Genomic DNA, 15,076 nt, shown 5'->3' with positions numbered 1-15,076 from the left:
TGCTGTAAATCTTGTTGGTGTACTGCCTTTGAGAATATATGGCTCATTGTAATGCTTGTCAATATAAAGCTAGATAGTTTTTCTAGATCAGAGATAAAGGACACAGATACTGCCTGCACTGCCCTCATGAGGGCTGTCAGGTGCTTTTGGTTGCCTGCCACTCTCATTCGCCATCTCTCCCAAGCAAACATCCCAAGTGCATTACACTGCTGGTACTTTATGTAGTGCATGTTAAAAAGCTCACTGTACTCATTCCAAAATGATTTTTTCCAGAAAGTGGGCTACAAATCCAACTCCTTTGGATGTAACAGGCCTTATTGAGGATGCATATCATGAACTTTTTGGCTGTTTCTCCTTTAAGTGTCTTAAAGAATTTCCATGTCTAAAGCTTATTTACTTTATCAAGGCTGAGTAAAATAACACCAGTCAGTCACAGGCAACCTTTCCTTTGCTTGTGATTTCTCCTTTGCATCTGACTCAAGTGGAACTAATATCAATAAAACAGTTAAGCGTAAGGCTCCCGGTATCCACTTTTGATGATGTCTTAAGTTGACTTTGTAAAAGTTCATCAGTGTAGTAAGTGTTGATGTACGTTCCAACACAGCTGGTATATCCAGTTAGTTATAAAGGGTTTTCTCCAGCAAAGAGGACGTGTAAACGCAGAATAAATTAATGAGTTTGACAGAATCTAATAATGATATTCATTTCTTTTTCCGCTTGGTAAAACAAAGCTCTATTACTTTGCTTTTCCTGCTTATGCAAGACAACCTCACGTTATGTATTCGTGTGAAGTTAGTGAAACCAAGCAAAGGATAACAGGTTTACCAAAGGTATTTATTAACTCCTTAATTTATGAAGTCTTTTAGTGATTGTTTTTACTTTATGCAGTCTTTCCAATAGCGATTTTTTTGTTTCAAAATTCAGGGGAAAAGATATTTCACTTAGTCTGATGTTACCTTACAACTTTGTATTTTGCACTCCCAGTGATCTCCTCGCTGTATCAGTAGAACATCCATTTCAATTTACCCTCTCACTTAAGGATGCTTCCCTGGTTACTAATCTGTTTGCAAGGAACATGCAGGGAACAGATCTGATATGTTTTTGCCAGGTCGTCCCATGGATTTCATAAGACAGAATGGATTTGGTGGGAGCATATTAATCTTTGTGAAATATGCATCAGTACTAGCACAGCAAAAAAGGTGCAGTGCAGAGATAACAGAACACTCGTGCATTTCTGAATTTTCTCCAAGCAATCAATGCAGATTGCTGACACGCTTTTTTATATTCACAGCAAGAACTCTGCTAAATTGATGTATTATTATTCCTCTGTCTTCCTAATCCTTTCTTCTGATGCAGGTTTAGCCAAATTGTCTTTGACTTTTTATATTGTAAAAAATGCCTTTAAATGACAAACGGTAGCATTTCAGCAGAGGCAGTCTGGGAATACAGACACACGGGACTTCAGCTCAATATCACATAGGTGAGAGGTAGCCTTTGATCTGGTTGGAAATGCTTCTTATTAAGCGGAAAAAACAAAAAAGCACGTCGTCTGGAGACCTGCTAGTTTAAGTTGCTTAAATTTGTTTTGATTTGGTAGCAGTGACTGGGAATGTTTCAGAGAGTGAATAGTCTTGTTGTCGGACCTGTATGAGGAAAGATGTAGGAGATGGTCCTGCAGTGCAGAGTGCGGGAAGGTTAACCGTGTCAACCCTCTGGGGGTATTTGGAGCCACTTGGTAATCATTCTGCTCAAAATAAGCAGACAGTATAATAATACACCTGTCTCATCTAATTTTCTCTGAGGTTACTTCCAACACTGTTTGGAGAATGAAGTAATGGTGAAGGTTTCAAGAAGGCAAAGGATGCTTGACAGAAACAGCTGTAGGTGCCCACTCTGCTGCACTCCCTGTTGAGTGAGCGCAGCCTCGCAAGCAGCCTCACTGCGTCTCCCCGGCAGCCATGAAGGGGATTGGCTTGGCTGGCCCCTGCAAAGCCCTTACTGGCAAGGCACAAGAAGTTTGAGAGCTGCGGTTTTGTGCTTTCGCACCAGGCCCTGCAGACAGGGAGTGAGGGTCTGGGAAAGGGACGTATAGTCTGTCTGTAGCAAAGAGGCAGTGGCTCCCCTGCTGCCTCACGGCCCATCGTGCCAGCCACCGACACACCAGCTCACCCTCCGTCCCTCCACCGAGGCTCCTGGCCTGCCTTCCTCCAACCCTGTCTGTGTCGGAAAGGAAAGTGCTTGCTCTGCAAGCATGGAGAGCATAGACTGAGGGATGATAGCAGGGAAAAGCTGCTCAGCCTTGTGAATAAGCTGTAAATTCGGGTGAGAAATAAGGACGAAGGAGGGGCATCCTCAGGGTTGGGGGAAACCACTAGCTAGAATAATGCTGTGAGAAAATCCATTCAAAAAAGCATGCAGCTCCTTCATCTCTCCACAACAAAAAGGCATACATTAACCTTGTACTTAGCTATGCAAGAATTTTGGAGGAATATGACCCTGCTAGGGATGCAGGCATTTATTCACACCCAGTCTTCCATGGCCTGGTCTGTACACTCCTCAGCCGCCTAGAGAATGGGACTGCTGCTGGAGTCAGCTCTCCTGCACGCATATGTGCTTTAGGCAGTAGCAGGAAGAAACTTACTGCAGAGTTAAGAAGTGACACCTTTCATTCTTACGATTTGAGTTCTCTCTCTAGAGATAGGTAACTTGATTCACATTAAATTTCATATGTATTTGATAAATATCTGTATATCCACTTAGAATAGAAAATTAATAAAGTTAATAAATAATAATTACATCCTAGAATTATTACTCTTTAGATACATAATCTATGATCATTTTCCAATCTGTGCAATTGTTGCCTTTAGATGCATTTTAGATACCTGCAAATAATGTGTTTTATTGTTAGTTAATGTGCTAACATTAGAGTCCTATATATATTTACAGTATAATGAAATATGCTATCACTCTCTGCTGAATAGTGGCATATTTCAGGATTTTGAAGGAGAAACCAGTCCTATGGAATATAGGGTATGCTTAATACTGTTTGCTTAGTTTACTGTACAGAGTTCAGGCCTTGAAGCAGCACAAAGAATAACAACTCTTTCAGGAATTACAGTTCAAAGAACAGTCTCCAGTCCTCAAAAGAAACTCTGCTTTCAAGAGAGGCTTTAGTTATATTAAGACAGGATTTGTGCACGAGCTTTCATTTTGTTTACTATTGCTCTTGTGAAAAAAAAAAAAAAACAAGAGATATTTCTTTTGGTTTGAGTGGGACTGTAGGAACTGCTTTCCCCTAGCAAAGTAAATGGAGTCTTGCAAAGTAAATGGAGTTTCTCTGAAGATGGCTCTACACTGTTATAATCTTACTGCATTTCCTGGTCTGCAGCCAGTGTCGGGCTAGGAAAGTCAGTACTGAGAGGAAGGTCCTAACCATCATATGCTTGCCTCATCATCTCAGGTTTCTTTCTCTCTCTTATTTTGTTAAGGAAAAGTCATCAAAATTAGGCCACTTACATATATTCAAGGGTTTAACAAATGAGCAGTAAGGATGGAAAAATGAGCCATAAGAAGAAAAAGAAGAGCCAAAGTCTTATACTTTTTATTTTGGGGTTGTACCTCACTGGGGGAATCTCACCTGGTTCAATAGGACAGTTCTTGTGGTGGGGGGCTACCTGAGGCATGCCCTGAATTCTGGTATTATCCTGGAAGACTCCTCCTCTCTTATATCCCGTAACTGTGGTAAGCAGTCAAATGATCATATTTTAAAAAAAAATATAATCAAAGATTAGTCCAAGGGTAATCATAGTAGTGGAATTGCACAGGCAGTATAATTCTTCTGTTATGGCCACACCACATGCATATATATACATATATATGCATATATATACATACATCACTGAAGATAACAGATTGAGAAGAACTTATTGCTCTGAGAAAAAGAACAATAAAAAATAAAATACACCAGAGCAACAATGTTCCTTTCCCCTTTCCTCCTACCTTTTTTCCCTTCTTCTGTTTTCTTCTTTATTTTTTTCTATTTTCCTTGGTCCCTGTGTGTAAGACTTGGTTTGCAGGTTCCAAGAGATTTATTAGAACGACCATGTATTTGGCCTGTGAAATCTGAAGGCTGTGGGCAGGTAAGGCAGGAAAGGAAAGCAGATGATTATCAGACTGGGAAGAGGGTAGAGGGTTGCTGGGTAAAACATATTATGCTCCGTCTGCATCCGGAAGTCAGATAAACTGTGCAGGAAGTTTAATTCTTCTTGCATGCCTGAGGAAGCAAAATAAAACAGGCACTGTTCCCTAAGCAGAGGTGACTCTGCAGGGCTTAGAGTAATACTATTAAAGTCCAAATCAGAAAAGGTTGTTACAGTCAGCAATATTATTGCATGACCCCCTCTGTCAAGCAGCTAAGGATGCTAAGCCCAAAGTTAGCTGTTTTTGTTAAACTGCAGGACCCTTAGTGGATTTTAGGGAACGAAGGCACAAGCAAGAGGTGAGGGTCCAGGAATATAAACCTAAATTTTTTTTGCCCGTTTTAATTTTTTTTACACATGTCAGATATGATTATGGTATGTCCAGTAGTCAGAATGGGCTAACGCGGCATGATAAGTGGTTGTGGCACTTCAAAGAAAAATTCCAATTCTTTTTGTGGGAGACAGTGATGCCACTAAAGATCACAATTATACTGTTCTAGCAGTATGTTTTGGTAACTCTGTAGGTGTGTGCATGTGTACAGACACCTAAATAATTCTCCACTCTTATCCACTTTATTTGGTTTTGCTCTTTCAGTGACTTGTAAAAGTATACCTTAGATACTATTCTGATCAGAAATCAGTCAACAACGGATGGCTGGCAGAGCATATATATTGATTTTTCTATTTATAATTACTTAAAAGAAGATTTGTGTCTAGATGTGTGTATACATATATACATTATATCTAGTACATATAAGTGTATATATATCTGCACGCAAACAACAAGACAGTGACATACTTGATTTGTTTATAGCCTTCTTTCACTAATTTCTGCATATAATGTCTTCTTGATTGTACTCGATGAGAGGGATGGGTGTTGGTCTTTCATAAAACTTTCAGAGGGCCTACATCATACTAGAGCTTCTGGGCATTGTATCAGTATAAATGTGAAACAGTAAGCACTTTATAAACTATACATTCCAGAATGCAAACACCTAATACAATTCAAATATAATGGTGGTAAGAATTCACTGCAATCCTTTTCCTTTCCTCTTTTTCTTTGCCCCTTACTCGCAGCTGTAATTTTAAAAAGAGTTGGTGAAGCAGAAAGGTAAATAGGTGACTGTCAAATATATAGGTGATACTTGTTTTGAATTTTCTAGATCTTTCCATGTGTGTAAAAAAAAAAATCAGAAACATCGTTATCTTCAAAAAATTCTATCTTGTGCAACTCAGTTGTGGTTTTTCCACATTTCTATGATTTTTTTTCATATTACCTTGGTGGATGATATTATGATGGTTAAGTCATTTATTGACATGGAATTATACACATTTTATGGGTGTTTATAGGTTGTGGGTGGAAACATCTTCCAACTTCCATCTAGTGGACAACATATTCACTTTCATATCAGTGTTCAAGAGTAATAGCCCTCATCTGGTGTTTTTCCCACGCAGGGGAGTTAGCAGAGAGTTTGCCCTGGAGAGTTTTGCTGTGTAGTTGTGTACTTCTGACCTCCAGCAGCTGTTTACCTGCCACCACAGTGGGGGCTTGAAAGAGGAATAAAAGTAGTGCAGTCATGGTCTTGGTGGCTACCCCTCTCTTGCCTTAGATTTGTAGAACAGGAATTCATGTAACCCCCTCAGTTTCAGGGCCAAAGGTCCCCTCACTGGTGACCCAAGGGCTTGAGGAGAATAATTCCCCACCTCGGGAGCCCAGTGCTCCTGGAGTCCGATGGTGGAACACGTGGAGCAAAGTCTCCCCAGCATTTTAATCTGCATCAGTCATGAAGAGTTCTGCCTTGGGTAGTGACTCCAGGCTGGGGAGGGTGGGTGCAGGCAGGCAGGTGCCCCTCCAGGCGCTTTGCTAGGCTTCACCTCACTGGAAGCTGCAGGTTAGGATGTGGGATTGTGAAGCTGCTGCCACTGGTCAAACGGAAATGTATCAAATGTTACTTTTGTAAGGAAGCTACATACATATCTTTCTCACTTGGAATAGAGGTCTGCACTGAGTTCTGCTATTCAATACTGGCTGTAACAACTGCAGTAAACGTATCCCAACACTACTGATAGACTTTTAATATCCCATGGCAAAAACCGTTTAGGTTTCTTTTATTTCTTCAACACACCTAGAGATCTGCTTAATGACTTAAGTCCTATGTGTCTGGAGGAGCTTTCTTCACTGGCTTTAAGTGCAAGATCTAATTTAGAGCGATGTAATGCGTTAACGTGCTCTCAACTTGCATCAGTGGGAAGGATTTTCCACTTTATGAGATGTGCCCTGCCAGAAGCTTCTTGAAGATGCATTTACCTAATGAAATTGATTTAGTGTCTGGCTTGTGTTGCCCACTAATAAAACCTTTCAGACAAAATTGTGATGATAAGGCATTTTATGGCTTTCATTTATGGTAAAATATGGTATTTTATTTGCTTTATGCCCTCTTTCTCTAAGTATATGGGGAAAAGAAGTAAAAATAAATCCTGTCCAATGGCCATATTAAAAAAAATGACTCAGTAGAACACGCTATAAATTTATCACTTGAGCCTTGCTTTTGAGTCAGTGGATGAGTAGAGTCTACTGGTAAAAGAATATTTCTGGGTTCAGAAAGTCTATACAGGAAAAAAGTGGGACTGTAATGTCAAATAATTAACTTAATCTTCTTAACTTTCTTTAAATTATGCCCCGCATAAAACTGTTAAGCTGTAGGAAAGATTACCACGTGCTGAATGTTATTGACTTTGTTACTGATGATAGAATTTGTCCCCATTTGCTTTTGTATGCACTTACATCAAAATATAAACAGGCAATGTGGCTATTCTCAGAGAATGCAAAACAAATTCTTGCACTTCTCCTGAGTGACACTCCCTGTTTCTTATATTTTTTCCTCTATCTCATATGTTTGGTTTGATGCAGAGAAGAAACACTTTACTTCTTCAGTAGCAACAAGGAGCCACATTTTTGTGATTTGGAGTCCAGAACTGTGCCCATGGAAGTTAAGGTCCTACCTCCCATTAGTTTCATTTTGGAGCAGAATTTGGTGTCCTGGAAATAAATGTTTTTATTCTGCACTACTACCTTTGGCACTTGAAAAATGTCACATTCACTTAAATTGAACATAAATTTAAATTAATCAATGTCACATTGATTTTAAAAAGTTTCATATAAATATCACCTGCAACCTGAAGGGAATTAGCCAATGAGTGTTCATTTTAAATTATGTAGCATAATATGTGAATAACTGTAAAGTATTGGGAAGAAATAATACACTTAACCATTATAAATATAATGAAGAGCTAGAAAGATCTTACACTGCAAAGAAATCCTGTGTGACCAGCCAGAACCATGTGGAAAAAGTGACTACACAGTGGCAGGGCCTGTTGAAAACAGTAACCAGATTTTTAGTTCGGTTTTGCCTCTGCTGTCTCAATGAATTAGGGCAGGGGCATGGATATAGCCAGGAGGAGAATCTCCTGGTAGCTCGCTCACCCGCAGCTGCCTCGCACGTGGCCTGAGCTGCTGTTACGCAGTCCTTGAGGTGCATCTGCACTTACATTTTTAGGCATTTCTTTTCATTCTCTTTTGTTCTCTCTTTCTTCTCCTCCCACTTCTCTGTGGTGCTGGTGACAGCTGCCCGCCCAGGGCACTGAGGGCGTTGCTCCCTCTCCACCTGCCTGCAGCCCTCCAGGGCTGGTCTCTTCGCCTCCTGATGGATCTTTGGAGAGTTTCTTCAGGGTGAGGCCATTCCCTCTCTCTTAGCCATGTATCACTCTCTCTATTGATCTGTGGCCTGACATGCTTAAGTATATACCCCAAAGTGAAAAACATTTAAATGTTCTCTCTTTTATTTATCCTGCTTTATTAATTCGTCAGCTTGCCATCAGGTCTTTCTCTTTCTTGTTCAGGGTGAATCGGTCATGCAAACTAATAGCATCTTTCTTGGCAAAGTGCATAGCCTTAACAGCTGCTGAGGAATGCTTTTTTGCTTGCTTTTGTTTTTTATAAATTAAGTTTACTTCCACTGCTCCTGGCATTTGGGTGTAACTTGGATGTTTCATTTGTGAAGCAAAATTGAAGTTCAGGAAAGCAAATCCTACTATATAGTAACTGTCTAATTTATACAAGTTTATTATTGCAGAGCTCCAACTGAGGGAAACCACTTTGTCAGATGCATTGAAGAAAATAGAGAAAGGAGGTTAATTGTGTTGAATCCCTTTTCTGAGTAAATTTAATTTCAGTGGGGGGAGAGGTTCTTCAGTCAGTGTTGCAAATATTGAGCTGAGGCAGAGAGTCTGAGCAGCAAGGCATGCTGAGCAATGAGTGTACTAAACAAAACAAGGATCTTGGTCATAGCTTGGCGATCACTAAGGGAACTGAGAAATCATTAAAACTAGAAATGGGACCTAATGGAAGTCAAAGAGAAAACGACAGTGGGCATTTAATGAGCAGCATTGCATCATGTTCTCATCTCTTCAGAAATAAATGATGAGATACTCGAATTTCTCATTGAACAACAATAAATGCAGGATGTGAAAATAGCATGGGGAAAAATAGTCCTTTGGGCCATCCTCTCAGTAAGTGATTTCTACAAGCCTCAATTAATTACCAGAGTTACTAGTGAAACAAGCTTATGCAGAACTATGGCACCATAAAATATCTGTTTAATAGTTAGCCCCAAACCACATCTAAGTTACCTTGAAATTATAAGAGTTTCTTACTCAGAATTATAGAAAAATTGTCAGTGAAATTTCATTCTGGTGACGAACCCAGGATGAATTCTATCTGAAAACAATTATACACCGGAAATCCCAGTTAGCATTCCTTATTAGAAACAACACTTATGCTGTTCCTGTAACATACTCATTAACTTTCAGGTAATTTGTATATAGGACTATTATGCTATTCATGCACTTCTGATTTGTAAATTCTGATTCTTGATTTGAAAGGAAAAACAAAAGCAAGAGATCCACAACAGGAAGAATTGTAGGAAAGGAGAGGTGACAGATGTGCTCCAGAGTTGAAGCTGCTTCAGCTAGCAATTTAGCCCACAGGGAATCCTCCTTGCACATGCTGATCCTCAGCCCTGGCAGGAGAGCAGGTGAGAGTGGGAAAACATGGAAATGTGAGGGTATTCACACCACTTTACCTTCTGCATCCACCTTAACCTTCTGCATCCAACTTAGCTGGGAAAGTGGGCTCCCTAAATTCTATTGTCAATGGGAAGAGAGACAAACTTTAGCAAAAGGCAACTCAGATTGTTACACTTATTCTGGAAGATCCTCTCTGTCGCTACAACTACCTAGGAAGCCTAAAGAAACTAGTGTCTTGTTAGGGATCTGAGCTGGCTATGTGTGGTTGGATGGTGTGAATGCCCTACTTTGTCTCCATAGGACCCACAAAGATTTGAGGACTAGAAGAAACCGTAAAGCTGTACAGAGATACAGGCATCTGCATGGCTGGCACTGGCCTTTCATGCTTTCTCCATGTGCAGGGAAGATTTGAGTTTTGAGGAGTAATATCCATACGAGCTCTTCAAAACACATCTGTCTCTCATAGCACTCTCAGGTAGAGGCTTTGCATGTTGAAATGTCTGTATTGTTTTTTCCTAAATTCCTGTATTTCTTCCTTGACTTTATAGTGGTTCTTATGATTAGCACCTCTGCAGATGGGGCAGCTGTAGATACAACCAGGCATCCCAAAAAGTGCAGAGTTCTTGTTCTCTCCCAGTGGATGATCTCCCAAGAAAATCTGAATTTGGATGGTAAGAAGAAGAGCCATGGCTTCTTCAAAACATTGACAGAAGAAACTGTGAGGGCACTTTTTCTGACCAATGTGACTATAATTAAGATCCAAGAAAACCTATTTTTTAGAGAAAATCTCTGTGGCTGTACTTTTTCCCCCCTCTCCTCTGGCCTTAGGCAAGAAGAGGGAAGGTGGGAAGTGAGAGGGAAATGACCGGTGCTGAAAGGCAAAAGGGAGCTTGACACAGAAATGCCATGTGGTTTCTGCTGCAATTAGCTACCTTTGATCCCACATCCCCATTTCTTTGGGTGAAGTCGATGGCAAAGTTCCTACTGAGTTAACGGAGTCCAGGAGTTTGGTAGAATTGCTCTTGTTTTACAAAGAGTACAGCGTTTTGGACTCAGCTCTGTAGCTGTGCTGGGCACTGAGGCTTTCCAGTGTTACAGGACTAGAAGAGAAACGTTTTCCTAAAGTATCTCTGAAGGAGTGGTTTCTAGTTAGTGCTTTATTGCTAGCTGTTCGGGTCCATTCAGTCACTCCACATTTCCATTACCTTTTACCTTTTCTGTTTCCTGTCCGCTATAGGGATCATTTTTCCTGCCAAAGCAATAATGCAGTATAGCTGTGAAGTGGGGTGCAGCAGTCCGATCAGGTTGAAAGTAATCAGCTATTAGTTTCTCCAGAGATTTTGACTTTTAGAGGAGTGTTGCACAACTGTTGTGAGAGTGGTTTATATACTTTCCCACTCAGCAGAAAATAATAGCTTTTATAAGCATGAGATATCCTTGCTAGTATGAATTTGATTCTACTCCCACCCAAAATAGCACCCCTCAAGCTTTGTATTTGTGCATATTTGGACTCTACTTCTCTGTCATGTATTGTGTTTTCTGGAGTCAGCTGAAGACTGTTGAAAACACATCTCCTGAGTCCGCTTTGCTGTTATGGCTGTCTTTGCTAATAAAATGGAAACCATTATCTCAAAGAGGTGTGGATAAAAACAGTTTGACACCCAGAACTAAACTATCATAAAGACAGAACTGAGTTTTGCTCAGCGTTCCTGAAGCTCTTCTGTGTCTTAGATAAGGTGGCAGTCCCCAAAAGTGGTCCCTCCTCCAGACTTTGCTATATCAACAAATGAGAGCACAGTGGTCAGTCCTTCAGGCATGTGCTAGCCCTGATACAATGAAATATATGTATATTTTCTGGGTTATTCTTCATTTATTAATATAGGCATGTTGCCAGCAGTTAAGTAATTGCTTGACTAAACCAGGAGTTTTTGAAAGAAAAGAAAATCTTTGGGTAATATTGCTGTATATTTACAAAATTCTTATATAGGAGACTTAAATACCTATAATGCCAGAAACCCTTTTTAAGTATTCCCAAAGTCACTGTAAGGAAGTAAATTATTCCTAATTTCTGGTCAGTTAATATTTATCTTGCCTCTGATGCAGGTCCCCCAACAGTGCGTTTGTTTTTTTCTCATGCAAGAGCCACAGATTTCTTGAAGAGTCCAGTTTGATGTGGCTCCCTAAGGAAAGAAATGCTGTCAGTATGATTCCAGGAAGCAATAAGCACCTTCATGAAAATAACTCAAGTCCCCATCCTTAATCCCTGCCTATCCTTTTTTATCTGATGGACTGAGCGAGGGCTGGAAGATCACTGCGCGGCTGAAAACGAAAGGGAGTTAACAAGATGTGACCAGTCAATGGATAAAACAAAAGGCAAAACCGTCTGCTTTAGCTAGTACCTAGCTGTCCTTCTCATGCACAGGTAACAACGATGTGGATCACGGTGGGTTTGGTCTGCTGCTTAGTCTTCGGAGGGCTACCTCGGGCTGGCGGCTCTTGTCCATCTCAGTGTAGCTGCACCTTCCATAGTCTCGGCGAAGGAACAAAAGCCAGGTATGCTGATATTCTCTGGAGAGGGGTTGTTGTTGTTTCTTTTATTGCTGGGATTTTATTTGTTCTCCTCTGTGAGAGGATGCTTGGAGGTGAAAATATTGTGGCCAGACTTCGTGTCTGTTATTTTTCCAGTCACTTTGCACTCTGGCTTTATTTGCAGGGGATTAGCTTCTGAAAACACAGTAAGCTGATTTCAGAGAAAGCATTTGGGCATCTCCTCTGCAAGAACGAAACCACCATAATTACCAGTGGTGCAATGGCAAAAAGGAATACAATTTAAACAACATTTTCTTTTTATACGTGCATGCTGAAAACGCTGATTGACATTTTATTCTGCTCTGCTAGTTTGTTTCTAAGTGTAACTAGGTTTGACTTATATTGTGGTATCAAAAACTGCAATCCATTCTGTTTACTTAAAAAATCCTTCAATTGGAGTTTTTACAGTTAGAAATAGATCCCAGATGAGAGTGAACCAAGAAGGCAGATAATAATAATAATAATAATAATAATAAGACAAGACAGTTCTCAGACTAGAAACTTTCAGGTAAAAAAGATGACAAGACCAGAAGAGCATCAGTTTTGGAATGCAGCGCCGTTAGACAGACACTGCTCTGGAGGACTTTAATGAAAAATCTTTTTGAAGTATAATTGCACAGTAATGCTGTGATTTAATGAAAGATAGGCTAAACTTTTATAATGTGTGATTCACAATAGAACAGGTTTTGTGACAGAGAGTATTTGCAAACTTCTTTGGAAAAAATATTTTTTCCAGAGAAGATCACAGTACAGAAAGGAAAGACTGTCCCCTATATTTTGGATCTCCATGAAATGGGTCTGCTTTCTTGTCTCTTCTGTGGTGCTATAGATTTAATACCAAAAGCTTTCCCAGGCAGAAGCGCTGGCAGAAACACAGGCAGTCTACAATTGTTAAAGAGGAGTGCGATAGTGAAAGAGCCTATTATTATTCCATAAATGTCATAGCTCCCAGTGAAATTTACTTTCAGTGACTGGAAAAAGCTGTAGTGCGTTTTAGAAGATGCATAAAAAAGCTAATGCCCATAGGCCCCCTAAGAAGCGTAATGTCACTATTTTTTCTGCATTATGATTCAAATTTCTCACTAGTAGAGGGAGATTATTCGCATAGATTAATTGTTTAGCGCTCACTGACAGTTTAAGGACATGATGAGAAGCATTAGAGCTCATTGCTTTACTTTATTATCGTGTCTATTCAAATTTCTGTGTCATGTCTACACAAAAAAATGTTATATTGAAAGATTTCTGGGTTTTTCTTATTTTTTTGTTCTTCCTCAATATCTCAGCCTTCAGCAGAGGGTGGGCAGGACTTAAAGCCACAACAAAAGTACTGGATGAAAGTAATGCACTGTATTTTGATTATAAATTAACAATTTTAACTGAAGGCTCAAGAAGCATTTAACTCCAGGAAACTTGCATGAGCAGTTCAGTGATGTTATTTATTTTTGCAGATAGTAGAGGAATAATTGCTTTCAGCCAAAACCAGTCTGGTTTTGGCAGCTTTGTAATATTCTGTTTATCAGCAAAGCAGTATGATAAGGAAATGGTACTTGACTGATCTCTTTACATTCACTGCGGTATCTTGTTTAGCCTATGGAGTGGAACATGCCTATCTGACCCTGTTAACTTTTACAAGGTAGCTTTGTATTTTGTTAAAAATTTGCCTTTCTCTCTTTGCTGATAGGCAAATTAAAGTGCAGTCTGAGAGACCTATTTTGTCTCCCTTCACTCCTCATGGTTATTTATAATTCCACTTCTTGGCAAAGTCAAAGTCATATTTTTTTCAATGAAGGCTGCAAAAAATACAGCATAGCATTTTAAGGATTTGACATCTAGAGATCAGAAATCAGAAGGAACAATTTAGTCACACAAATCTGTCCTGCTTTTAGCATAGCATTTTCCAGAGAGTTAATTTTCTGTGCTTTCACTTTCTTAATTGTGAAACGTCTGCAGCGAAATGACTTCCCCATCTCTGCATGACTTCCAGACTATTTCATAGGAAAGCAGTGCTTGCTGTAGTGTGTTTCCAGTGAGTTGTTAATTGTCTTTCTTGTCTTTGTTTCATGAACCAGAGATTCTGTACTGTATTTAACCTACGTTACTTCCTCCCATCCCACACTTCAGTGAGGCGTCTTTTAATGTCTTTTATTGCCCAATTTATGGATAATGTTGTTTGAACGTGCACTAGCATCCTCTGCTGCATATGATTGTTGTCATTGCTGTCTGTCACAAATGCAATTTGCAAGAAAAAAAGAAGGAACACTGTATGGGCTGGACTCAGACTTGCACTGCTCCAACAGAGGCAGAACACTGCAGTTACTTCCTGAAGGTCCATGTACATGCAAATTACTGCAAGTTAGGGTAATGTAATGTGGTGGTGATACATAGATTGGCAGCAAGTAAAATATGAAGAGAATAAGGCTCTTGAAAAAAGAAAGGAAGATCAAAATTGTGTATTAGAGTAAAACCGTTTCAAAATATAAGGAAATCATGTCTGTGTTTGCATTTCCCCACCAGGACTGTGCTGTGTAATGACCCTGAGATGACTCTCACGCCCGTGAATATCCCCGTAGATACGTCCAAGCTCCGAATAGAAAAGACGGCCATCAGGAGGGTGCCGGGGGAAGCCTTGCATTCGCTCCACAACCTGGAGTACCTCTGGATGCCCTATAATTCCTTGGCCAGCCTCAGTGTGATTACCTTCAAGGGCCTCCGTCGCTTACAGGAGCTGAGGCTAGATGGAAATGACTTAATATCGTTCCCTTGGGAAGCCCTTGCTGACATGCCCCAGCTAAGGCTTCTGGATTTACACAATAACGAACTCACCTCAATCCCCCCAGATGCTGCTCGTTATGTCAAGAATATCACCTACCTGGATCTGTCTAGCAATAAACTGATGACTCTTCCTCAAGCTCTTATTTCCACCTGGGCCAACCTCCAGGCAGTTCCTTACTTCCCCAATGATAATTCCAAGATCGTCTTAGGTAAGAAAATAATTGATTTTGCCAGCGGCAGAAATGGCAAGAATTCCAAATCTTAATGTACCGACAGTGGTTACTGTACCCCATGGCGCAGGGCTAATTCAATATCCCATGTAAAGTATGCATTAGCAGTGCCTCACAACTCCTTCGCGCTCAGAATAAAGCATATTTTTATTGGAAATCCATTTACATCTTAACACACACTTCAGGCACCCCGCACCCAGC

At 40.1% G+C, this 15,076-nt stretch overlaps 1 protein-coding gene across 11 annotated transcripts in view; it reads left to right on the top strand.

The window, feature by feature from the left end:
• The window catches only part of LRIT1 (leucine rich repeat, Ig-like and transmembrane domains 1), a 136,309-nt gene that overhangs the window by 110,944 nt on the left and 10,289 nt on the right, over positions 1-15,076 (top strand). For 6 of the 11 annotated variants that reach the window (XM_068950631.1, XM_009685574.2, XM_068950630.1 and 3 more), the window contains 2 exons: positions 11,707-11,837; positions 14,388-14,854. In XM_068950631.1, the coding sequence (XP_068806732.1) occupies positions 11,707-11,837; positions 14,388-14,854 (598 nt within the window). Of the gene's footprint in view, positions 1-9,140; positions 9,293-9,832; positions 9,956-11,706; positions 11,838-14,387; positions 14,855-15,076 lie in introns of all 11 variants that reach the window. The other 5 variants (XM_068950636.1, XM_068950633.1, XM_068950638.1 and 2 more) reach the window with 2 other exon arrangements.

This window comes from Struthio camelus, chromosome 7 (genome assembly GCF_040807025.1).
Source record: "Struthio camelus isolate bStrCam1 chromosome 7, bStrCam1.hap1, whole genome shotgun sequence".
NCBI classification, from domain to species: domain Eukaryota; kingdom Metazoa; phylum Chordata; class Aves; order Struthioniformes; family Struthionidae; genus Struthio; species Struthio camelus.
The sequence above is the reverse complement of the archived record's forward strand: the minus strand, read 5'-3'. Positions and strand labels throughout refer to the sequence as shown.